We start from the raw sequence: 27805 nt of genomic DNA, 5'->3' as shown, positions 1-27805 counted from the left end.
TGGGCAACCTGACCTAGGGGGTGGCATCCCCCTATGTCAGGAGGCATGGAACTAGATGACCTATGAGGTCCCTTCCATCCCAAGACTTTCTATGATTCTATGATTAGGAGTTCAGATTCAGCCATGAAGCTGACCCCTTTTGCCAGAAGAGCGCAGGATCATTCATGCCTATACCATAGCAGATGTTCCATATTCCTATATTCTAGGGCATCTGAAACCAAACTCATATCCAAACGTATGCCAATATGATCCTCTGGTTCTGAGTACACACTTGGGGTTGACCTCCAAGCTGTTGTTCCCCCTGGGTAACAGTGTGAAAGTGTGAATGAACTGTGTGGCTGAATGAGTGAATTAGCTGTGTGGAAGATTACCTGCTCTTAATAGTTGCAGGTTGATTCTGTAAATAACAAGTCAATAAATAAAAGGTCTTCTGAGAAATACTGGTTGCCCTGTGTATATTACATGCACACACACACTGCACCCATTTAGAGAAAAGATAATCTACAAAGGATATGGGTTCAAAACATGTAATACTCCACATCTGGAGTTTATAACTTTGACATGTGTGGTGTTAAATATCCTTCCAAAACAATTATTGTTGTTTCATCAGTAGGAACTAAGTGCCAAAGAGACAAAAAAAAAAAAAAATTAACTGAAAACACATGCAATCTTACGTAAAGACCTGGGACTTAGTTATTCAGGAATTTTGTGACGAAGAATAACAAAGACCAAAGTCCTAGTTCATTCTTTGAGATAGCCAATGCTAGGTCTTGGCTTCAGTCTGCCATATACAGGAATGTCATAACACCTCAGCTTTTGATAGCTTTTGCATAGGTGAAAATACACCTGCATTTTTCTTCCTTCCTTCTTTTCCTCTCCACCTATCTTCCAAGAAAATAGATTGCAACAGCCTTAGGTTTGGCCCAGAATAGAATGGAAAAGATACGCATTTGAAATTTCTAAAATGTTGGCAGGAATCTTTTCTTGTTTGCCTGTATTTACATCCCTCAAAGATTCAAAAGCCATGGTCTACAACCCAAAAGACTCCTGTGTTTCTGTACCATTCCACAAAGCATACTGTCTTTAAAAGAGGTTTGCTTTCAAAATCTGTAAAAGTCCTTTTGGTCTATGTGCATGGAGATGCTTTTTGTTATAATTCAAAACCAATTTTTATAGACTAGCTGGATATGAGGTAAAACCTTCTAAGCTAAGATTTTTGCATTATTGCTTAATTGTCCTTAAGTGTTTGCTGGGAGGTGACTCATCCTGAACCAACCTTTCCCTTCTACCTATTGCTTGCAGTATGCTGTTAAATCAATATTATTCCACAGGAAACACCATGGTAATCAAATCAAAATACCATATTAGCATATAATTATAGAGTAGTTGCAAATCCATCCAACCTGTCATATGCCCTGTAGGAAGCGTCTTAACTCTTGACTCAAGCTAAGGGTGCACATGGCCACCCAATGACAATGGCAGAAAAAAAGGCACAGAAAAATTCTGCTTCGCTGAGAACATGCTGTAACAGTGAATCATTCCTATGGCATAATGAAGGAATTACTGCACTTTAAGTAGAGGTCTTGATTGAATAAATCTATCTGACCATGCCCTAATTTGTTATAATTTGATACTTTTCTGATATTTAGAACCAGCTGCTGAAAAACATTTTTTATATTTAATATTATTTGCTGTTTTTTGAATTAATAACTTACGGAAGTTAGCTATAAAAGGTTATAGAAAGTTATAAAAGTATTAAAAAATTTAGCATAACTACATGGCAAATAGAGGGAAAACACTGACAGAAGTAGATGGATAATGACAGTTTCCATCCAAAAGATGATTTTACCATTCATCTATCTATTTTGATATAACAAGGAAAGTGCAAAAGTGCAGCTAAAACAGCACACTAGTTCAACAGACAACTACAAATGCAACTACTAGTTCAACAGACAACTACAGCAATGGTCAGCTAGACATCAAAAGAACATGAGTTTGTATTAATGATGGAGTCTCAGGCGATAAAGTAAATTACAACATAGCAGAGGGCAAAAAAAAGCAAATTGTAACCAGCAGGCTCAGCTCCCTTCCCAGCACCAGGAAGAGGAAACATCAAACCTGTACCGACTCCTACCATCGTAGCTGTGAATGGAATATTGTCAATCACAGATGAGGCTAAAGCAGACACCCAGAGCACTAAAATGATGGCTACCGCCAAGCGCTGATCCTCAGGAACCACCTGGAATTAAAAGAGGTTAAGTTACAACTTTGATGAAATCAGCATTGCTCTGTCCCCCTAATGGCACAATCACACAGGGTCTTCATGGTTTCAGTTTATCAATATCTTTTATTCCTTCAGGCTCTGAGATAGAATAAGCATTTTGTAAAAAAACAGCCTGGCATTTAGTAACAAAATTACTATTTTTTTTCAAGGCTATTTGAACAAATAGAAATTAAAAGACTGATATTTCTAATACTCATATTTCACACACACACACAAATTAATTGTGTAACTGCAAATGTTCCCCATTCACTGTTTATATTTGTTTGCACCGTGGTATTTTTTGTTTATTAGACTATAAAAAAAGGTTTCCTTTTTGCACTTATAGCGACATTTCTTCTGCCCGTAGATATACACTGAATATCATCCACCCCGAAGTATGACATACCTTCTCGATACAGCTGATGTAGGAATATAATCTTTAACATAAAATTCCAAAAGAAAAATATTATTTAGTATTCTATTAGAGTACAACTGTTTTCCTTACCTGAAAAACGCTTGTCAGTATTTTAAACATACCTTTATTAACAAAGCTGTCTGCTCCCCTATGTAGTCTATTAAATGCAAATGAGCCAAAGCCTAAAGAAAAAAACAATGATATCAGCTAGTGAAGTATTGATGCAGCCACATTTTTTCAGTAGATGTAAGCACACACAGTTCATTTCCACTCACAAGATCTTGATATCATCTCACGCAGCTTTTACAGCAACTTTGCAGTTGGTGGAAAGAACAGACATACAGAAATGGTAGCTGTATTTGCAGAAGTGGGCAGGTTGTACTGGAAAGACCAGTGGGATTGCTTCAAGAGCCTGGGGCAAAGGCATCAGAGAATGGCTGAAATGTCAAGATTACATTCTTCAGTGAGCATGTTTTCCTGAATACCTGAGGACAACTGATTTTTACTCAATGGCCCCAAAACCTTGGACATAACCCCATTATAGACAAAAGTGTATCATGTTTAAAAGGTCAGGCATCTTGCTCAGGCCTATGTGAAGAAAAGAGAAAACAAAATATACTTTTCCATTAAACAGCTGCATTGCACCTGTAAAAACTAACATTACCCAGCAGCTAAAACCAGGCCAGAGACTTTGGGTGAATGGAAATTGGCACAGAGGCAGCAGCACCTAGAAGACAGGAAAAGCAGCTCCCCAGTGCCCACGTCAGGCATCCAACCTGAGGAGGAGAGCCCTGTAACCACTGGGTCAGGGGACAGCCTGCTCCAGGGTGCTCTGTCCTCCCTGTGGGAACTATTCCTATTTGTGCAGGATAATTGGGTAGTACCCCAGACAGCCATGGTTACTACCAGACATGAAAAGACGTAGCAAGACTCCAGCCCAGTGGTTATAGCTCTGGTCTCTCCTTGGGCAGATAGGAGAATGCAACTGAGTCCTCACACCAGAAGTATGATCTATTCCTTCAAAACACAAAGTAAAGGGGTAAATTTATCTCAGGAGAGACTTAAATTTAATTTGATTTTGTTTTATTTTCTTACAAATATTCAGAATGAAGCACTATTTCCAGGCTGAATGGGGTATATCTATTTTTTGACTTTTCAGTTTCTGGGAAGAAAATTGCATAATTTTTGGTGCAGCCCAGACAAAGGTGGTTAGTCTACTTTCCATTTTCCTGCCATGACAATGAATCAGTTAGCTGCAACATTGTGCTGCCTGAGAGCATTGCCATACAGCTGCAGAAGTCAGCATTCACATGACGTGATGCTGTGCAACCTGCACAGCAGGCAGTCAGAGCTCTTCAGAGACATCACTGGGGGAAAAAAAAAAAAAAAAGTATTGAACTCACACGGTGTCAAATCCCCTGACAGAGATAGACAAAGATCCTAATAGGTACCGAGTGGTGTGGCATAAGACACAGTAATGACAGAGTGACAGCAGGGCTGTCATTGAGACCAGCAATTCCTGCACCTGCAGCTCAGTGGGGCAGCAGTGTGTAACTATTTGGGTACCACCAGCAGCACAGGGCAGCAGCACCCACCTGCTGCAGGAGCACCAATACCATGGGTGGGCTGGTAGTTTTCCACTCACCACATGAGCGAGAGATGCAGAGGTAAAGGCAGGGCAGCTGCATCTCATACAAGACAGGATGTCTCACTTAGAAGTTCTAAGGGAACACCGTCCAATTGACAAGGAAAACAAGGGGAAGAGCAGAGGCAGTGATGCCACATATTAAATATGGCCCAGAGACTATATTTAATTTAACAACTTGCTGCATGGGAAAAGGTATGTCTACATTTAAAAATGCAGCATTCAGAAAACAGGTTATAAGGCTTTAAAATGCATACACATAGCCTTTACATTAAGACTAATGATGCTTTTTCAGGGGTTTAACTTTAACAAATACATTTTAATAATTTTAAGTTACCATTTTGATTCTAAGCTACCTGTGTTGCTATGATATAATAATAAAATGGCTTGGGTTGGAAGGGACCTTAAAGATCACCCAGTTCCAACCCCCCTGCCATGGGCACAAGGGTCACCCCCTAGATCAGATTGCCCAGGGTCCCACCCAGCCTGGTCTTGAACACCTCCAGGGATGGGGCATCCACAGCTTCTCTGAGCAACCTGTTCCAGGGCCTCACTTCCTCCTAATATATAATTTCCCATCTTTTAGTTTAAAACTATTCTCCCTTGTCCTATCATTGCTCTCCATTTTTATTATAAGCTCTCTTCAAGCACTGAAAGACTGCAATGAGGTCACCTTCAACCTTCTCTTCTGTAGACTGAACAGCCCCAGCTCTCTCAGCCTTTCTTCACAAGAAAGGTGCTCCAGCCCTCTGTATGCATGGCCTCCTCTGGACCCACTCTAACAGCTCCACATCCTTCTTGTGCTGGGGGCCCCAGACCTGGATGCAGGACTCCAGGTGGGGCCTCACATGGGCAGAGCAGAGGGGCACAATCCCCTCCTTCGCCCTGCCGGCCACTCCCCTGGTGATGCAGCCCAGGATGCAGTTGGCCTTCTGGGCTGCAAGCACACACTGCTGGCTCGTGTCGAGCTTTTTGTCCACCAGAACCCCCAAGTCCTTCTCTGCAGGGCTGCTCTCAATGAGTTCTCTACCCATATTAACTCAATGTTTATCAAAGAGATTTTTAAAATGTACATAAAAGCAGTAATATTAATGAACTGTCATATTTTTTCTGCAATTGCTTTGTGTTCACACTTTAAAATAAACTTCTTAACACATAGTTGTCAGCAAGCAGAGCTCAGTGTTACATTTGGTTAGCACTGCTGCCTTGTTATTCAATTATCCGTCAACACAACATATTTCTTTTCAGTAACACCCAGAATTTCTTCTGGAATCCAGACATGGTATCGCAAAAGAGAGATTCAGGAAAGAGGAAAGTGAGTAAAGGACAGAATGAGGGAAGTCAGTAACAGACATGCACATTGCTCCTTCAAGACAGTCAGTCTGCAGGTAGCTCATCACATTGGAGATGATGACAGTGCTAATCACGCAACCAACTTTAAGATGTCTATAATATCCAGACTAATCGCCTGCAAGCACGTAAGTGAAAGGCAGCAATTAGTACCATGCCACTGGCTTCCCCAGGATGTAAACTGCACAGAGGGTCTCCTGGATCTTCCTGTGCCCTCTGAGAGCAAGAAGTATTACTGCACTAATTGGTGCCTTCCAGCATACGATTTCCAGTTTGACAGCTCAAGATTAGAGCTTTACTGCAGAAAAAAAAAATCATGTAACATTCTAGATTGAACTTTATGCACAAAAATTTGCATCAAACCCTTTTATGGGCAGTATGTCATGATGACTGCTGTCAATATACTGTCTCCCACTTTTTCTCTTGACTATCAGGATAAGTTCCTTTCATGACTTTAAATTGCTGTTATACTAAAGAGCCAGGAAAATTTTTCCTTTCATTAGCAAACTATTCACTGGTGACCTGAGAAACCATAAAAGTGAAAAATCGAAGTTCAGTGAATTATAGCAGTCATATCTGAAGTCTGGCAGTAAATGGCAAATAACTTCCTGTGTGTTTTACTATGTTATTGTACAGTCACACTGCACTCAAATCAAAACTGTTCAATTCAAGCTAAAACAATAAATGCATCAGGGATTGCAACTAATAGACTGTTACAGCAGCAGCTAACAAAATAAAAATGGCTTCAATATGGATTCCCTATGAGAGTTAGAAAACACAAGGATATATAGAACCTGATAACACAGAGAAATAAAAATTGCCTGTGCTAATGAGTGTACAATAAATCAGCGTTTCCTTGATGAATTTTAGACCTACTAGCTCTCAAACAAGCTTCCTAATGATAATCAGAGTTCCTATTCATCTTTTCAGAGGTTACCAGATTTTGACTTTCAGTTAGGAATTAATTAGAGTTAGTTGAGTTACTCAATGCTTGTATTTGCTTCAAATTTAGTCCCTTTTTTTCTTTTTTAATGAATTGTTTTTTTATAGATTCCAATTTACAAAGTCTGTGTTCTTTCCAATACTGGAGTGTATAGTAGGGGGGAAGCTGTGCAAGAAAATTTGTTATTCCAGGCTTTTCCCAGACTACTCACAAAGACAATTCACTACCCACTGATCACTCAGGTTTTATCAGTCATGTTTCTACAACTTAACATCATTTAAATGGAACAAATAACAACTAAGAAATATCAAGCATTTTAGGAAATGCACAGACACCTTATTGACATACAAATATGGATATTCATACAAAGATTTCTCCAAACATTTGGGGTAAAAATAAATCCACTCAATCAAAAAACATCAAATAGTAAATCAAAAAATCAAAAAACATCAAACAGTAAATATAAATATATTGTATTATGTAATTTAAAATTTATATAACATATTATAAAAATATAAAAATAAAAAAAAGATTAAATATAAATATAAAAAGGGGTATAAAACATGGCTGGATCAAAAAGACTATTAGAACAGACAAACACACAAAGATGACACAATGAGATATCCAGACAGTTCAAGTACTGAAAATCTTTTACAATTGGAAACTGAAATTCAGTGATATTATCCTTTCAAACCATCCTCCCATGAAAGCTCTCAGGCCATTTGGTAGCCAGCATGTAGCTGACAGTATTAGAAGCAGTTTTCAGCTATGGTTTATTCTTGCTCTTTTATTTTTTTCTATTGCTTGTCTAAAGAATTTCAAAATAAATACATCAATATATATAAACTATCTGAATGCATGGAGCACAGACAGACCTGGAAAGAAAAATTCCACTTATGGAAAACGATTGTGTTGGATGTACACAGCAAATGCAGCAGAAGGAGAGTAGGACCAAGCTTACAGTGAAAAATTAATCAAAAATATCCAGCTTCTACCACTCCACCATTTCACTCCATGCTACTGTGACTGCATTCAATTTTTTATTTTGTTAGCAGAATTGAATCTGCAAGACACCTTTGCCTGGCAACATACATGTCCTCAAAATTCACATTTTAAGTTGGTTCTAACTGCTCAGGCTTTAGAAATCACAAAATCTTACCTCCATGAGAACAAACAATGCTGCAAAGAAAAGAAGGGTTGCCCATTCCACTCGGTTTAATATCATCTCAAAGTCATGGATGTCTGCTAGCACTAGCAGCCAAATGGCTCCCAAAATGGCAATCCAGCCTGCATTAGAAAAAGAGAGAGCACATTGGGAAAAGAGAGAACAACACTTCACACATTATGTACTAGCAAGGTGAAAGTTATAGTATTGCATTTTTCAGTTAAAGGTTTTTGCCACACTTTCACTCTGACTCTATAAAAGGAGAAGTTCAAAAGTACTCCAGGAAGAATATTTTGTGCTTTCTAATTTATATCTATATCTATATTTACACATAGGGAAAAAAATCCCATAGGAGGGCCAGGTTGCTAGCAGCTTTCTATTAAGGCCAGAAAGGAGAAAGAAAGAGAAGAGTCTGCAAGCATAATTGAGAAGAAAGGAAAGAAGGCATGTCTGGGTTATCCAAAAACAAATAAACAAAAAAAAATAGTGACTTTTAATCACAAAGAAAACTTTAGGTGGTTAGGAGATGGTTGGAAGGATTCTGCAGTCCCCTGAAAGGCTGGCTGCAGCCCCAGGGCATTGAAGATTAACAGGCTAAATGTGTTAGAAGATAAACTGAGGATGTGAAATGATCTTTGAAACAGGACACCATCTTTAAACAGCAAAATAGACTCCCTGCAAACAGGATCCCTCTATACATCCTGACGTTTTAAGACACATTTTGGTAGATGACAGAGAAAATGCAGATGAAATGCACAGACAGAGAATATAAGCAGTGAATATCCTGTCCAAGCAAGACTAGCTTTTGCCCTGCACAGCTAAAGTTCTTTCTGAAGCTGTTTAATTCTTCTGGCACATTTATCTTGAACAGTAGAATGGGATTTCAGACACAAAACTGAGATTTTTTTTGGCATTTTTTTTCCTCAGGATGATACTCTTTTTTCTTTCTTCTTCTCTACTTTTTCTTAAATAGCAGATTTTTAATTTTTTTTAATGCGTAAAACTGAAATACATAATTGAGGATTTTTTTATGGCATGGAAATAAAGCATCCCACCTCCTCAAGTAATTTCTCCCTTTGTTGTGATTCTTTCAGATACCTGGTGCTACCTCATACATTCACTGTAGAAAAGTGATGGATTCAAAAAAACTGCAGAACAAGTGAGGAGGAAAGAAGAATAACAATCTTGAATGGCAAAAAAAAAAAATCTCTAAGTTATAATCAAAGACCAAATGTGAATAGGCCCCTGCTGCAAAGCAGGTAGCTGAATAAAGTGAGACCTTCTACAACAGCCTTCAAGAACCACAGCTGTAAGAAAATTCAAGGATAGAAGACATTCATAAAACTTTAGGCCATTTGACTTGCAGCTTATGCACATGGGTTTGTTTTTCTGTTAGGTTAAAGAAAGAAGGAGATCCAACATCATTCAACAGATTAAAACTAAGATCAAGCTATATTCTATTTAAATTCCATGTAAATACAAAAGAAATAAAGAGACCAAAGGTTCTGCATCATCACCAAGCTGTAAACATTATTTTTTTATTTTTTCCTCCAAGTTCCATCTTTTCCTCTGGGCAGCTCTACCCTTGATTTCCTTAAACTGGCTTCTGTCCTCTCCGTGACTGAAACCATATTTTCCAGCATTACGAGCAACTTTTCCTTTCCCCAGCTTCTCCCCATGATCCTCCTTGAAAGGCTTTGACACCACTGATCATTCTGGTTCTGCTGATTCCTTGATAAGCAGCTCTCACAAGAACTCTTCTTAGCCTGGCGTGAAGCTAATCTAGAGCAAAACGCAGGGAAATCCTCGTAAGGAAACAGATATAAGGACTAGGAAATCTAATGGTTTACCAGCAGAAAGACCTCCATACTACTGGAAACAAAGCCAAAACTAAATAAGGCTGAAAACTCCGAAGGAAGTTTATATCTGGAATTTTGTAGCTTCAGCTCCTATATTGTTCCCTTATAGAGATTTTGAGTAAAATCTCAACTGAGTGCCTCACTGGTCCCAAAAAACATGTCTCACAACCATCTCTGCTCATCACCAAGGACTGAAACTACCATGCTGCAAACTGAGCAAGTCTGGTCTCTGCTTTGCTCACAGTGATCTAATTAGTCCTCAGTCAAAAGTAGCTCATACATGAATATTATACTGCAAAGGAGGAGGAGAGCAAAAACCAGCACAAGAGAGCGGGGTGGGGACAGCCCAGATGGTGCCTCTCAGAAGTCTCTTAGGAAACTCCAGCAGCGAAGTCAACCCACGTTCAGGGCAGGCAGGCTCTAAAAGCAAACTCTCATTTGGCCATCCTCTACCCTACTGAGTATGAAACATGGCACAGGCAGGGTCAAATCCAGCCCACATCATTGATGCAGGCAGATAGATACCAAGTGGTAGAAAAGGTCTGGTTCAGCTGTATCAGGAGGAAAGCTGGATGTGGTGCACTGGGGTAAAGGATACATAAAATGCCTTTGCATTTGATTAAGTCTTTATCTTCACAAAGACTGGTGGGGTGTTTGATTGGTTTGTTTTGGCAATGAAAGAAGTACTGGGTCATAACCATCTCAGCCATTCAAATTTTGCAAGCGGCTTATCAGCCACATTCCTGATTTGTGTAAAAGACCCCCTTTTGTAGCTTCAGCTACCCACAATCTTGCTTTTCTTCTTTCTGCAAGTGCATTGTGCTCTGCTAAGCAGTTAGCAAATTTTCTCATGAAGAATGGAATTTTTACCAACTGTTGGGAAGAGGCTCCTGGACTGACCTAGGAGTGGTAACACTCTGTACTGCTCAAGGTGAATGCTGGATCCTGGCATAAGCTGAAAATGGGTACAGCTTTTTTGCTCTCCTGGCCCTGGATATGCACATAGCCTGAATGCTAAAATGGTGAAGCTCATACAGAAGAACTTCCAGGAAAACGTTTTGAAAAACTTAGATAGTCTTATTCATACCAAAGGCAAATCAGACTGCAGAAAGTTATAAATCACAGGGAGGGAGTGCTTTAGGAGTTTCCAAAATAGCAAAAGAAAGCAAGTAGGGAACAGACAGTTCCAGACATCTACTATATTTTTTGCTATCATCATTGAATTACTTTCTGCCTTTCCCTAAACAAGGTGAATCTATCCATGCAAATTTAATAGTTATTTTCTCTGAGCAGCACAAAGAAAGTGGTATGGACATGGACTGGCTAATTTCAAATCTTAGCTGTTCTCCAAATTCCAGCAAAATACAGTGGTCCTTAAGTGCAGATTATTGCAATTCCTATTAGAGGGACACTTCAATGGAAGCAGATGGGTACAGATCTGGAGCTTAACAGCAGAATTTTACTGCTATTTTGTACAGCTGTAAGTGACAACATTAGGTACAATGAAGTGAAGGATTAAAGAACAGAGACTTTTCTGCAGTTCTGGAATAATCTGTGATAAAATCTGGGATTATTTCTACACTCCTACCAAAAACAAATCAATCTGAACATGGTAGATGGAGATAATCATTTGCTAAAACTAATGAAATATGAGTTGCACAAGAGGTGGACAGAACCAAGCATTTTGTTGCAACATGGGTTTTAGCAGCATGCGTTAGCTCTATGCACACAGCTTGGCATGAGAACAGTGCCCTTCCTTATGATAGTGTTCACGGGGAATACAAATGGGTAAGGGATGTGTCCTCCTGCAGTACTCCAGCAAGTACAGATCTCGAGAATTGAAGATGTCAGCTACTTATTGCAGTCTACATGCACAGTCTTTTCAGAGTGTATTTGCTTTTTTTGTTGTAACTGCAAAGAGGAGAAATGGGTACCCATCTCTCAGAGGGTGAGCACAGGGTGGGAGCAAAGAGAAGGGGAGAGGAAGGAGAGAGTCTCCCAAGGAGTTTTGGAGGACTTCTTGTAAGATCTTGAGGTTTGACTTCAAGCATCCTGCAACTGGGCAAGAGTAACATCTTCTTCTAATTCCTGAAGGCCACAGTTGTCAGTGTGGGCTGTAACTGCTTGATTGACTGTTCTCTGCCACACTGCTTGTCAAAGTCAACTACGTCTGTACAGATATTACATAGTCACCTGCCTCTCTAAACGGGCAGGTTTCCTGAGCCTTTTCTAAGTAATGTTCTTGCTAAGAACATTCATGACAGTGTTTTATATATTTGGGTGTCTGCATTTGCCCTGGATTCAATTTGAAACATTCCTTCATTTTCAAAGAACTGAAAGTACCAGGGTGCATTAAAGACTGGCATCTCTGTTTCTTTATTTTCTAGCTTACTGGGCCACAAAAGATAGCCAGGAAGAAGAAAAATAGAAATAATTTCAAAAAATAACTTCTCATTACTACAGTGAAAGCAAAGCCCACTTATATTTCCCCAAACCACTTCTTTTACTGCCTTTCAGTGCTTCTGTTTCACAACAATTGGTGTTCTGGAAATATAATGCTGAGAGAAACTGAATCTAAATTCCATTTCTGCACTCACACAGCACCCGTTGAAGACAGTGACAGTTTCTACTTATTTTAGGAAAAATAAAATGTTTTTTATTATAAAATGCACCTTGCAAATTTATAATGCATTCTTCACAGAAAAGATTCCTGTGTCTTGTCAGAAACCAGGAAAATGGTACAGGAGAAATAGCTTGAGTGCTTGGCTTTTCTGATTCACTTTACCCAGTAGGGAAAACCACATTTGGAACAATAAATAGCTTATGATGAGCAGAATACAACTGCAGTCCTGCTAAAATAATAATAATAATAATAATAACAAAAAACTTATTTTTAAATAATCAAGCAGAAGAAGTAGAAAACAGAAAACAACCTAATAGAATCCAATAGAAGAATAGGATATGTGGGAGGAAGACAGGTGAAAGAGAAAGAAATGAAAGGATGAAAATACTGTGTAATCGGCAGGCCTTTCAAATGCTCATTAAGCAAAATTTGTATTCCTTAGTAAAGGTAATTTTGTCTGACCTACTAGCAGCTGAAAAGCATATTAAGCTTCCTCATAACAATGTGAACATGTAGATACTGTACATTTCCTTTACGTGCACAGAATTTGAAATAATTTCTTTCTATATGAAGACTGAGAGTGCAGTCTCTCTTCTGGAAACTGAAATGGCGCTTGAGACATTTACCCTGAACACCAAAGCCAGGATAACCCTACGCCACCTCAGTACTGGCCTGAACAAAACAGAAGGCTGCTCAAGAAAGACAGGTGCAGGGTACTACAATTTAGGCAGGAGGATTTTAAACTACACAAATCCAGGCTGGGAAGCACCTGAATACCTAACAGTCCTGCAGAAAAGACTCAAGAAATACAGTGGATCACAACAGAACCTAATGGCCTCCTGAAATACAGGATCAGGATAAAAACCAGCAAATCCTGTGAAGCAGCCTTTGCTCTCTTCACCACCAGTAAACCCAGAAAATGTGTACTATAAGATGCCTACCCATTAGAAAACCAGGGCAGAGAAGTATGATTAACAGTCTGAAAACTTGAATTTTGAGGAAAAATTAAAAGATTCTGGGATGTTTAGTTAAAAGATAAGAAGATTAAATTGCAAGTCTTCAGGCAAATACCAGGCTTCTTCAGAGGGGAGAGAGCAATCTGTTTGCTGTGGCAGTAATGGATAGGACAAAAGGGAGTGAGGAGGCATAATAGCAGTGAGAAAGACAAGCTACACAGTATGCAGAATCACATACATAACAGCTGAGAAGTAAAGAGAGATTTTTAAAAATCAGCCAGACCAGCTTCTGCTAGATCAAAGTATAATTCTCCTTTCTGGAAACAATGGTATGGATACACGGATTTTTTGTAACTGAGCAGGATATTCTTTTCCTTTGATGTTACCAATCTTCTACTTGTCAAAATGGCCACAGCAACTTTTTGTGAATTGCATAAAAACACTCCTAGTGCACAACATCCATAACAGGCTAGAACGTATTTGTCTCTTACCTTTGAATCATGGCTTACATAGCATGTAATTGAATATATGGGGAAGTAAAGTCCATCATTGTGTCCTAACAGCTTAATCAGAAGTCCAATTACCTCCATAACCCTTCATAACTTAACCCAAAGATGCATGTCAGCCCTTCATACTCTATGCTACAGTTGTAATGTTATGTATAAGCATTCATTCAATTATACTCTTATGGACTTATATATAAATATTTGCATGAAAAGATTAAATCATAGACACATTTACCATAGCGCTCACTCTACTTATGTAATACGTTTCATCAGTAGTACTGGATGTGAATTAAAATGCCCTATATTTAGGTTTTTACAATTCCTCTTTTTAATTTTATCAGTCATGAAAATGTACATTCTAAAGTCATGCCGAATAAGCAACAGTTGTCAATTCATAAGCACTGTTTTATCTTTAATATATATATTATTTTAAATATATATAAAATGACACTTAAAAACAACTTGCTGGTCTTTCGAACAGTCTCTTTTCATTGGCATAGCTTCATAGAAATCATTTGTACCTGTTCTGTGCTATTTTTAGAACCAAGCTTAAGGTTGTTCCTTGGGGACAAAACTATGGTAGTGACAGTCCAGGACAGTTTGCGCTGCAACTGAAAATGCTTAGTAGAATACAAGGAGATAGAAAGGAATGTGAAAGAAGTTGATGGAAACTATAAACCTATGAAAGGCAAACAAAACAGAAACCTACACTGATAGAAGGAAATTTTAAAGTTAAAAGCAAGAAGTGTATCATAAAACAAGGAAGCAGAGGACTAGCTGCTCTGTAATCACGGATCAGCCTCTATGTATAGGGGTGGGGTGGGCTGGACTTTACTGCTGAGCTGTAGTATTGTCAGGTCAGAGAGGAGAAGTCACATTCACCATTGTGTGGCAATCTCAACACCCAACTTTGTTAATTCTCTTGAACAATCTAAAATGGCATCCAAGCTAGAACACAGTAAGCAAGAAACCATTGTTAGAGGTTGCTATAGCTAGTTGCTACATCTAACAGAGAAGATATGTTGACACATATAGCTGTGTATATTGTACCAATCTGTCTTAAAAAAATGATAACATTATCTCAGTGAAGGTCACTGAAAAAAACACACACTCTATTGCTGTAGCCTCATAGGCTCTTGGAAGCTAAAAATAATTTAAGAAGATGCAAATATCAAGATAAAGTGAAGGTCAACTTTTCTAGAAGAAAGAACTAAAGAACTAAAATGCAAAAGGTTCACTAGCAGATACAACTACTGCTGATTCCTGTTTTTTCTCACATTGAGTGTACCGGCAACTGCAAGGACAGAGGATAATTTCTATGTTTAATTACATGTTCTTAAAGATAACTGGGCATTTTCAAGGGTGTAATTTTTTGAAGACTAGCCTCAGAGAAATAAAAACTGCAAGGACCACAGAAAACAGATTTCTCTTATTTTCAGAAAGAATGTGTTATGCTGAGAAGGAAGAATAACTAAGATCCAAACAGGACTATCTGAGTCATAGTCAATGCTGACTGCATCAATTTAGCTCCACTCCAACATTCTGATTACTACAAAATAATTGTCAAATTTATTTTTAACTCATATTCATACACACTTGACCAGGATTTTCTTCAACATCACTATGAATCAAATATATATTAACGTTGTAAATACAATTATGTTCATTCTCATCTTAAAGCAATGTGCACCTTCATGGCACAACCAAATCTCCATGCTACGTACTCAGAGACCAGAAGATCAGTCATGTGCAGTGCTCTTCTTGATCTCAAGGAAAAATACAGAACAATTTAAGCCAATACTACTACATGCCAGAACAAAAAACAGAACAGAGGAATGAAGCAAAAGCAGAGAGGCAAAGAGTACTAAATGAGGCCAAATGATCCAGACTCCATTGACAGTAGTAGTTGATATCACCTGAAAAAAAGGGCTGCAGATCAGCTGTTGCAAGCACAGCTTATAGAAGCTGGAAGGATATCCAGAAAGGGCTGGGCGCTCTCAAAGAGGAGAAGAGCACCTGAAAGCTAAGGTATCTTACTACAGTAGGCTGGATACTCTTGTCAGATGCTATAATTTGTTGTTCTGTTTACCATTACAAGGTCAGGATTTAAAGAATCTAAAGCAAAAAGAAACAATTAGTTATCCAATCAGTCTCACTCTGCTCTGGTGAGGCTGCACCTTGAGTACAATGTTCAGTTTTGGGCCCCTCAGTAAAAGAAGGACATCAAGGCCCTGGAGAGTGTCCAGAGAAGGGCTACAAAACTGGTGAAGGGCCTGGAACACAAGTCCTGTGAGGAGTGGCTGAGGGAAGAGGGAACGGGGGTTGTTTGGTCTGGAGAAGAGGAGGCTCAGGGGAGGCCTTATTGCTCTCTACAACTACCTGAAAGGAAGGTGTGGGGAGCTGGGGGTCGGCCTCTCCTCACAGGTGGTAGGACTAGAGGGAATGACCACAAGTTGCACCAGGGGAGGTTCAGGCTGGAAATGAGGAGACAATTCTTCTCAGAAAGAGCAGTCAGGCATTGGAATGCATTGCCCAGGGAGGTGGTGGAGTCACAGTCCCTGGGGGCGTTTAAGGAAAGGTTGGACGTGGTGCTTAGGAACATGGTTTAGTGGGTGACATTGGCGGTAGGGGGATGGTTGGACCAGATGATCTTGGAGGGCTTTTCCAACCTTAATGATTCTATGAAATTCTATATTCTGTATTTCTATGAAAGATGATACAAAAATATCCAAAAACTAAAAACAGAAAACATACCTAATTCTGTTTTTGCTTACTTTTGCACAATTGTGTGACTTCATGCATATTGTTATCAATTCCTGTATAGCTAGGAATTACAACTTTTGATGCTGTGTATAATGAACTACTTATGACCTGAGCCTAATAATACAGCACAAAGGAGTATAGGTGCGGAGTGATAGGAAAGGTCTTGAAAGTGAGAGCATAGGATGATAGCGAGTGCTCTAGGACTATCAGCAACTCAGCAGAAAGTAGTTAGGGATAATAATGCAAACTTAGACATGAGTCAAAAACTATTTTTGAGGTAAAAAAAAAAAAAAAGGACAAGGAATAAGTATGTAACAGACAACTCTCTATATGACCAAATTGAACTTAATGCAGAACTGAAGACAAGATTTAAAAAAGTAAGGCATGAAGTTTCAAAAAATGGAAAAAATTGAGCTCAGGTGGACTCAAGCACAAGAAGGAAGAAACCACCAGCATTATACATCTCCTGGTAAAGAGGAGAAAGAAACCCTTGCAATGCTTCCCCAGGCAAAGACCTGAAGGTATCAACTCGTCATGTCTGTACTCAGACTAAAGCTGTAAACTTTTGGACCCCCCATTGCATCAAAGGGTAACCGTAACATCAGTATACAAGGGGTAGATACTAGGAATATGTCTTTTTATTATTATTATTAATTTATTTATTAGCAAGAGCTTTAACTTTAATTGTCAATGAGTTTGCTTTTGTATTCATTAGGTAATTCAATGTGTTAGTGTTATCATAAGTACACAAACAATAACTGTTTGTTGTGTTTTGCTTAAACTGATAACAGTTTTGATTAGACTAACAATAAATTCATGGTTCCAGATGTAATGAGGTTCTCTTTTTTGCCCACAATATCATGAGCATGACACTGTCACAGATACTTTGAAAGCTGGAGCCTATTGCTCTATGCAAAGAAGGCATCCCTAATCCAAATGTTTTGGGGACCAAAACAATCTACCTCACTGAAATGTGTGAAGGAGTTTGCAGGCAACCACAGATTATTCAGATGATATTTTTAGCTGTTTAGAAAAGGTCTGTAAACATTGGTTCCCAAGCTTTGCATCTGGTTCCTTAACTTATCGAACCAGGTTGGAAAGCTTTACAAAAAATACAGGGGAAAAAATATTGTCTCTAACAGATTTAAATATAGTTGATAATTCAGTTTTATTTGAGAAGTTACTTAGCAGTCAATGCCAATAAGCTCTCCTCAGTTAAAACCAGTTAATATGTCAGCTCCTAGTTAGCCTGCAGAAAAATGTTAGATTCAGTGACAAACTGGTGCAAGATGTGCTAACCTTAACAATGTAGCCTTTGGCTTTAAGCCTGTGCTTTCTTGAATATATGTCATTCACCAATTTTTATAGCTTAATAGCTGTTTGTCTCACTAGGATTTTTGTTGTTCTTAAGCACTAAACAAATATACAGTGGCTTCTTAAATTGATCTTGTGTGAAACGGTTTTTTTTTGTTGTTGTTGTTGTTTTCAAACATTTTATGAAATAACTCTTCAGTAAGTTGAATAGTTCTATAATTGACCTTTCACAAGATTTGCACAAATTATCCTGAAACCAAGCATCTCCAAAATATAAACACTCTTTTCCTTACCCTTCCTATGGGTACAAACACATTTTGAAAACCTAATTTGTTTCATTCTGCATATATGATTACATTGTTTGTAAACAGTGCAGATTTATATAACTCCACCATCACACCAAAGAGTAGCATAAGATGGTTTAAGCTATTTACCACCAATGGTAGATGAGAAAAATGTTCCAGAATAACAGTTCAGAGAACTGTTCAAAATTCTTAGAGTTCTTACACAGCTTTCTGAGTTAAACATTCAGAATAAAACTGCACAGACTACATTTATTTCACCTGTGTGATATTAGCTCTTTTTGAGCTCATAAGAATTAAACAATTTAGTCAAAGATCTCAAAGCATAAGGTTTCTGGCATTAGTCAAACATCGCTAAATCTCTTACACATACTGGCAGCCTGTCTCAAAGTTTTTAAGGAAGAATCATTGCTACAGCAAAGTTCTTGTACCATTTACTGAAAATGATGCAGAACAGAAAATGGATTAAGTTAGTTGTTAAAATGCTAGGAAGCTGCACTAATGGAGAACTAGATTTGGTGTTTCTAAGCCAAGTAAATATCAGTACAGAACTTCTGACATTCTGTGACTCAATACCAAACTTAAGCAAATTTGAGAAGTTCTTTAGGGCAATGAAGGACTTTCTTCATCATCAGGAAAGTAGCACTCAGTCTCTAATCTATTCTAAATTATTGGTTCACCTATGTAAACTACAGTGTTAACTGAAAATTGTGCATGTCCACTTAAACAAAAGCATGTTGAAAATCAAAAGAAATTATATGGAAGGGATTTCAGAGCCACTCCACTTGCCTGAAGATTAAGAAAAACTTTTTGCTATAATTTGCATAACATTCTCTGTAGAAATCATTTGTTGTGAGGTTTTTTTTGTTGTTGTTCTGCTGATGTTTTTTCCAATTAAGGTATTTAATTTCTCCTGTGAATTTCAACAAATTTTCTGTAAATTACAGAAATTAGTCAGAAAATATGACAACTGGCATCCAAAGGAGTGACAGGATAACAGGAGTCTTTTGTATCTACAGCAACTGAACACATTTCTCCTTGAATGCACTGGTAATAAAATAAAAAGAAGCTCTGCACAATATGGCCATCCAAAAAAAAAGTCATTTTAAATTAAATGAAAAGAACATTTTCCCTCCTTTTCCACTGTTTCAATCACAGATTTTAAAAGTTTCAGTGATGCAAGATACAACTATTCAAGACAAATTGAAGGGAGACTTAGATTCTCAAAAGTATCTGCAGCAGAATTTGCTGTGCAACCTCGCAGTCGGAAGTAAAACCATAGTGAATATAGAAGACAGGGGAGAGTTGTGCAAGAGAAACTAGATTTAACTACATAAATGAGTCCTCAGCAAACAAGACAACAGTTGTCTATAAATATCGAGGAACTTTAGCTTTAGGGAAAAAACAACAGAGAAAATTTATGTCTAGGAGGTTTTCTTGAAAGAAGTGATGTAGCGTGCTGATTTATAGAACTTGTCCAAGTACCCAGAAAGTTCATGGTGATCGTGATTGTTAAATTAATACAATCATATTTTTTTATAAGTTCATATGTTTGGGTCCTTTACTAACACTGCTTTGTTTAGTAATACTACAGCTGATTTTAGTTACTATTGAAATCCCCAAAAAATCAATAACCAAGCAAAAAGTCCATCTACCCCTTTTGGTTTTGTTCTTACCTGTAACTGAAACTCAGTATAAATTGAGAAGAGACCCTCTGGCACGTGAAGAGTGAAATAACGTAGAGTAAGGTGATTCTTTTCATGAATTACCCCTTTAAAGCAGGTCAGGCAAATCACAGTGGTTGATCACCTCCACTGATTATTGATCTCCTGCACAGATGAGGACCTGACTGAGATTCTCTAGGTAGAGAATCTAAACTCAGGGGGAGTGAGTGATGCACAAGAGGGCTGTGCAGCCATCCAAAGGGTCTTTGTCAGGCTGAAGAGGTGGGTTCACAGAAATCTCATGAAGGTCAACACAGAGAAGTGCAAAGAGCTGCACCTGGGGAGAAATAACCTGAGGTACCAGTACATGTTGGGGGCCATCCAGCTGGAAGCAGCTCTGCAGAAAAGGACCTTGGAGTCCTGGGGGACACCAAATTGAACATGAATCAGCAGTGTACCCTTGCTGCTAAGACTAATGGTATTTTTGGCTGCATTTGATGAAGCATTGCCAGAAGGTCAAGAGAAGTGATCCTTGCCCTCTACTCAACATTGGTGAGACCACACCTGGAGTGCTGTGTCCAGTTCTGGGCCCCTTGTAGAAGAGAGACATGAACATGCTGGAAAATGTCCAACAGATGTCCACCAAGATGATCAAGTGACTGGAGCACCTCTCCTATGAGGAGGTTAAGAGAGCTGGGGCTGTTTAGTATGGAGGAGTCTCACAGGGGAATCTCATCAATGTTTATAAATACCTGAAGGAAGAATGCAATGACGATGGAGCCAGGCTCTTTTAACTGGTATCCAGTGCCAGGACAAGAGGTAATGGGCACAAACTGGAACACAGGAAGCTCCCTCTAAACACCAGGAAGCACTTCTTTACTGTGCAGCTGACAGAGCACTGGCACAGGTTTCCTGAAGATGAGTCCAAAAGAAGCATAAAATCATAGAATATCCCGCGTTGGAAGGGACCCATAAGGATCATCCAGGCATCTGTTGCAACCCTTTAAAAGGAGGAGAGGACCTTCCACTGTCTCAGAAATGACTGAAACTTGCCCTGAGAAGAGAGGGTCCAGAAGCAGAAGGAAGAATGATTGGAAGGGGCCTGCAAGGAATGAGGCACTTCCACTGCATGCAGAGGTCACTGAGGGAGGCAGACAAAAGCAGGGCCACAGCAGTGATGGATACTCAAAGGAACTGCACAGAGATCATAGTAGCTCAGCAAATCACTGAAATGACTGAAACCAAACCAAAGAGAAAGGATCTACCCCAAAGGAAGTAGCTTATAAATTGATTTTGTCTATTCTGTCTGAACTGGTCAATTTGAGCATCCCCTAACATAAATAAATAAATATTCCAGATTCTATTCCAATAAAATCTTAAAAAAAAATCTTTTGTCTCTGTAGTGGGGAAACTCATTATAGTTCAAAGCTCTAGATGTGCCTGCCTAAAACTTGAAATCAAAATAGGAGCCAAGTAGAAACATCAAAGGGGCTTTATTTTCCTCTCTTGTTATCTTTTCTCGGATGCTTTACCAATGATTTATCAACAAAGTAATATCCCATAGGAACAGAATGAAAATACTGTTGAAGTCGAAAGTTTGCCATATTTGTTTATTTAAAGTCTCCGTATTAATCTTTCATATTTCATAGAATTAGACTAAACAAACTGATGAACAGGTACAAGAAAGCTGAATAGGAAAGTGTTCTGCATTTTAAAAGAGAGTTAAGTATGAAAATTTTATAATTTAAATTAAAACATCAGTTCCCTCAAATTATATCAATGATTCCAAGTTCATAATGGAAAAATTGTATCAGGGCTGGGGACAGATAAAGAATTCTATAATCTTTCTAATTCACTCTTCCAAATGCAATTAAAAGTTATTAGATTTCTAACACTTAAGCTTCTGTATAAAACATTATTCTGTTAGGAAATTAAACACTGAACTACAATCTCCTTTCATTTTTATGCAAAAAATTTATTGAACAAATTTAACCAAACCACCAGAGTACAAGTGCTGTATTTTAGGAAATTTATTTGCATGCACTGGAGGACTAAAATCCATAGCAACTCATAGCAGCACTATCTTCAGTAATGATAAATAAGTGGCAGCAAACATCAAGACAGTGGAATTCACGAGTCAACAATGAGACCTTGGTATAAGTCTGTAGGTTCCATTAAGTGTTATTAGAAATTATGCGTATGATTTAATAACACTTTTCCATTAATCTGATGGGCTTGCTGTGAATACAGAACAGGGGGAAACTACACAGAACACATACAGCCCATGTTTACTTTCAAGGTTACAGCTGAAGATCAGCTAGTGAATAAAAGAAACCTGCGCTGCCAACCATGTCATTTTCTTCATTTATTTTACTGACATGAAGTAGGACAAAAAAACAGTCATCATTTATTAGATTTCTTCTAGCACTCCAACTACTTTGCAGTTTCGAAATAATATCTTACCAGGGGCATATGCAACCAATGCTATATGGTCTTTACTGACTGACTGTGGGTTTTCAAAAACACTTTTAGATGATGGGTTTACTTCACAAAATCCTACATGGTTCAGTGTCTACTTATCTGAGGCAGAAAAGTAAGGGTGAAAATTGATTTCTTAAATTGCTGATGTGAACTCCTTCCTTACATTCTTAGCCACAGTGACTTCAAATGCCTTCAAGTGTCTCCAATTTCTGCTTCTTCCTACACTTCAGTAAAGTTGCAGTTTTGTGGTTATAATACATCAGTACAGCTTTTAACAACTTAGCAGCCAATATTATTTATTGGATTAAATCACCCATCATGATTTGTCCATCATGACAAACACTCTGGAACAAGGAAGCTGACACTGCAGCTGTGCCACTAGTGTCACTGGCTGACACCCCTTTCCTCAACCTGATTGCCACTGTACAGCTAGAACTAGCCCTATATAGCACAGCAAAAAACTATAGTATAGTTCAATCAATGCTTTATTCATTATTTATTCATTCTTCTTCAAGACTGTTGCATCTTTCAGTCACTGGATGTACACAGTGGGGGATTCAGATGGAAGGAAAAAAAAACCACCATAAATCTGAAATTCTATAAATTGTAAGTGCTCAGCAGCCACAAATATATTGTTAACTTTCATAGGCCAATGCACAGACAGGTTTTATGACTGCCCTTCAGTTATATGTGAATTTTAATTTGGTTCTATTTTTAGGACATGTAGAACATGTCCGCACATAGATATACACATAACTGTATAAAAATCCACACATATAAGTCTAGGCTTAGAAAGTATACATATTATTTTTATTTCACACACATACAGTGTCTTCCTTTTTTTAATTTGGGAAATTATTTATTCTGGTGATAATGCAATGATGTCTGGAAGTCATACAAAGAGGTATCTATGCTGAAAAAGTAATGCCAGACTACTTTAATGTCCTTACATGGAACAATTTCTGATCTCCAGGATGAATCTTTGTCATTTATTCATATCTACAGTGAGATCATGCTAAGGTCAAATTTACTTGTTCTGTAATGTTTACCCACCTAGCTAATACCGGGAAGTCAGAAAAATGAAGTCATGAGCTCTACCTGCTACTCCTCCTAGGGTGACTAAGACGTGACTGCATTTCAAAAACCTGTTCTGAGAAACTGCTGTTCTGATTAATCTGGTATAATTGTGAGGCAAGGAACATACAGAAAAGAGCTTTCTGAACTGACACAGACTCAGAAAAATCTTACAATTTGGCTGTCTTTTGTTGTTGTTGTTTTGATTTATTTATTTATTTATTTCAACTAAATAGAACAAAACTATGAAACTTACCAAGATCTAGGTAAACACCGGGAACAAATGAGTTGAGAAAAAACATAAGAATAACACATCCCAGCACAGTCAGGCATTTGATAAGAAGGATTTTGTCTGTTATTCTGTGCTGTAAAGAGGAAAAAGAATTGAGTAACTGTATTAAAGAAGGAGCTATCTATTATGCATTAAATTCAAAAGATCATGTGTGAAGTACAAGCTGCTGTTCCTGTATTGTATATTCTTCTTCAGCATAAAAGACACAAATATTTAAATTGAAGCATTTCATGCACACTATATCTTGAATGTGTATGTAGGAACAAAGGCCCAATGTGAAGCCAAGAAATGCAAGTAGCTAACAACTGCTGAATACATCCAGATGTGTTCAACTAACCTTACCACAACATTATTACATAGTTGTATGGCTGAAACACAGTTTCTACTATAGACAGAACTTCAGGTGCTCTGTGGTTTCACAACCCTGGACAAAATCACCCTTTGTTGCAATTATTCTCTGAAAACCTATAACCCAACCTAGAGGCCAGATCCATATGCCTCCTGTGTAACATTCAAAAGGACATGCCAATCCCTAATCCCTATGCAGCTCCTGTACCCCTGTGCCCAGCTCCTCACGCTCTCACCCTCAGACCCAGCTGCTTCCCATTGTGCCCCTGATTCTCTGCTCTGATCTCACCTTTACCACCAAACCAGGGAATCACCTTCTCCCAGCCTCAGTATCTCTCATTTCCAGTCTCTTCCACACAGTTTAAAGCTCTACAAAAGTACAATTAAATCTCTATTCTTTAAGAAGTTTGTCATTTATGCAATGCTTTGAAAAAAGTGTAAAAACTAATAAGAAAGTCCTGTTGGCCTTGTTCTGTTTTGGTATGACACATAGGACAGAGAGGTCCCAGCCAAGGACATGAGTTCCCAAGCACAGGCCTGTACTCATTAGTGCCAATGAGATGGAGAGGATGTGACATTTAGACAATTATGTTTAGTTGAAATTAATCCCACTACAAAGTATACATCTTGTCAGACTCAGCTTCAGCATAAAAGACTTAAGCAGTGTTAATGTGTGCACAACAAAGAAAAAAGAATTTATGCAAGTGGTTTATCTGTACTTGAATAATAAAGCAGGTGTGTCACAGACAATGTAGTAAACTAGAGTTGGTATTAGGTACATCAGCAGGAGTGTACTCTACCGTCATGCATCATGGTTATAAACAACCTATTGACACCTCCTAGGTCTCTCTGGCCATAGATTAAAATTTTAAGAAAACACTGATGAATCATTTATTGATCCTTTAAGCAACCTTTTTTCTAAGGAACATAAGTATAAAACCTGGCAAATACTCACAACATGGTTCAGTAACCCTGTTCAACTGAGGCCAGCCAGCCTGCCTGCCAGTTTTTCTGTTCTCACAAAAGTTATTAAATTTGCATTGGGTTCAAAAAACTCTCTCCATACAAAGGCATAGGTCCACTTACACTGATACTGAGAAGAACTGCCATCTACTTACTTTTTTCTGAAGTTCCTGAATATTTGTTTCCCAGTTTTTATCTTCTTGTGAAATTTGCCTGAAAGAAAATGACACCTGCTTTTTTCCACTGTGAAATTAGAGCTCTGCCAAGAGTATTGGAATAAATCCCTCTTATCACAACCATCCTTTTACCCATAAGGAGCATCTCATACCAAAAAGGAACTGTGTGCGACGTGGTCAATAGCAAAATTCCAGTGACAATTCACTTAAGACCCCACTTTTGTAACAAGCACCACTAATACACACACGGTTAAGTTCATGAAGAGTGCCACAGGCTTGGAAGGAGCAAGCATCCAGAGTATGAACTCGTGTATAGGAGCTGGCTACATGCAATACGTAGTTTCAGAAGGTGATGTGTGCCCATCTGCGATAAAACAAGGGTCATGTGCTAACAAGTCAGAACACATACGTGTTACATTTGCATTTTATAATGAAGTTTTTAAGATCTGAATAACTTCATTGTGTTATCAGCATAGTCAGCCCTCCAGCAAAAGGCCATGGGGGTCGCAGTTCAGGAGCTCTGTTGTTAATACTAACGAATTTTTACATTGCTGTAAATGTACTTGTGCTGGAGAAATCCTGATTTTCAAATTAAATGTACAATTTTCATGTATACTTCAGAAGACTCCTCTTTGAGTATTGTAAACTCAATGTTACTTTTTTTTTTAAATTGAAGTAACAGACTTTTTTGTCACTCCGTTCAAAGTGCATAATATCAGCAAAAATTATGCAAGCAAAAATTATTACTGAAATGGTGTAAGAAATCTTATTTACATTCCCTTGTTCATACTGTATATTTAATTAGCATGTTTATTAATTTTAAAAAAAAAAAAGCTATTTCATTTTCACTTTAGTCTAGAGTCGATTCAATTTAAAAGAATTTATCACTGCTATTCTCAGACATCAAATTCCATTGCATAACAGCTAGTTTTGCTGGAACCTAAACAAAATAGGGTTAGCATTTTGTTAGTCCTGGTTTATAAAAACTTCTTTTCTATACATAAATGGTTAATTATGCCTATGCTCAGGTTAACACTGATGACTTGATTACAAAATAATTTTAAAATGCAGTAAATCACTAGTGGTATGTTTCTCAAACTCAACAGTTCACTGAAGAACATTTGAATTTTTCAGCAGAAAAGAATTTGCAGCATTTTACTACATTGTAGTCACTACTGCAAGGAAAAGCATAATGAAGTATTTATGACCTTTTTAAAACAAAAGCTACGTGAAATTTCTCGGCCTTTATATTTGGGTCCTATTAACATATATTTTCCAAACTCTACACATTATGTTTTTTTTCCGAAAATACTGAGGCTGAGGGTGTCTCTTCGTACTTGCCCCAACACACATCTGATTAAAAAACAACTAAGAGCATAGGTCTCATCCCAATGAAGACATTAGCAAAGCCACAGTATCATTTCCAGCAGTAGACTGAGATGAGCAGGAGCTCCATGTCGGTCCAACAAACCACCCATGTCTACAGCTCATCCCATCAAGAGTGGGAGCAAGGGAGGTGGCCCATGCTGGCACCCACTCACCTGTGGAATGTCCTGAGCTTCTTCCTCAGGAGCATCTCCAGAGTCAGCACCTTCTGCATCAAGAGGCATTTCACAGCAGTCTCTTCCCTGCTGGCAGGGTTAATGCGCTGTGCAGTCAACCTCCAAACATAGATCTCATGTTTCAGCTCTAAAAAGAAGTAAAATTGCTTATGTTAAAGCAGGTGCAATGCATATAAAACCAGAGACCCACAAAATATGTGTAAGGTGTTCTGGACTTAAAGCTCTTAAAATAATTGGAACGGTTTCCCAACAATTTGCCACTTTTAAAGCTGCTTTTACCATTCATTTTGCAGAGCTGAAGGGAATGGAAAATCAATATGAACATTTCAAAATTTTATATAAATTAATCTCAAAATCATTAAAAAAAAAAGTACTGTCTGTCTACAAACACTTGCATATGACAACCAGTATATATTAATATAATGCTAAAATGCAGACCTTAATGATATCTGGTCCTGTGTAAGTTTAAACAGACTTATTAACACTTCAAATCAGCCTCCAAAGCATTGTCAGGATTTTGAATGTTTTGGTTTATTTTTTCCAGTATTGTCAAGACCTTGGAGAATGACTGAAAAGTGTGTGCTCCTGTTGAGGACATGCATTAGATTGGGCATGCAAAAAATATCCTTTGGGTTTTCCAGGAAATTCCTAAAGAAATGAAAGCTGAATATTCATTCATAAACTGTGTGCACAAATACTTCTTGATGAACTAACAGGATGCTTCCTCCCGCTTCCTTTTTTTTTTTCCATCAAATTTTATATCATTGAAGAGAATGTGTCGAGAATTCATGGCTTTATATCTTAAGATCCCTGTTTAATGTGCAAATTGTTCTTATCTTAAGAAATGGACACCTTTGTGACCAAGTATTTATAGCTATGATACAAAGTGAATCATGTAAAGATTGACCATAAGAGGAAATTAGACTTGACAGAACTCAAACATTTAAGAATAAAAGTAAGGGTGTCCAGAGCCATCATAACTTGCCTGAACAGCTGATGAACAGCAGATGACTCACATTTTCTATTGGTCACATCTCTAGATGAGCACACAGTTTGCAAGCCATCAAAACAGTTATCTTTGCCTTGGCTTTATGATGTAAGACTGAAAATATAAATTCACGCTATATAAAGCCGAATTTCA

General features: G+C 38.1%; 1 protein-coding gene across 2 annotated transcripts in view; it reads right to left on the bottom strand.

Moving 5' to 3' along the window:
• Window positions 1–27805, bottom strand: part of OCA2 (OCA2 melanosomal transmembrane protein) — a 205757-nt gene that overhangs the window by 66112 nt on the left and 111840 nt on the right. For both annotated transcript variants that reach the window (XM_013180616.3, XM_013180617.3), the window contains exons 16-21: window positions 26644–26791; window positions 25082–25139; window positions 23580–23688; window positions 7776–7903; window positions 2801–2860; window positions 2135–2239 (exon numbers count right to left, since the gene is read on the bottom strand). In XM_013180616.3, coding sequence (XP_013036070.1) covers window positions 2135–2239; window positions 2801–2860; window positions 7776–7903; window positions 23580–23688; window positions 25082–25139; window positions 26644–26791 — 608 coding nt within the window. The remainder of the gene's footprint in view (window positions 1–2134; window positions 2240–2800; window positions 2861–7775; window positions 7904–23579; window positions 23689–25081; window positions 25140–26643; window positions 26792–27805) is intronic.

Source organism: Anser cygnoides, chromosome 1, assembly GCF_040182565.1.
Source record: "Anser cygnoides isolate HZ-2024a breed goose chromosome 1, Taihu_goose_T2T_genome, whole genome shotgun sequence".
Lineage (NCBI taxonomy): Eukaryota > Metazoa > Chordata > Aves > Anseriformes > Anatidae > Anser > Anser cygnoides.
Note: the sequence above shows the minus strand (reverse complement) of the source record. Positions and strands in the feature narration are given on the sequence as shown.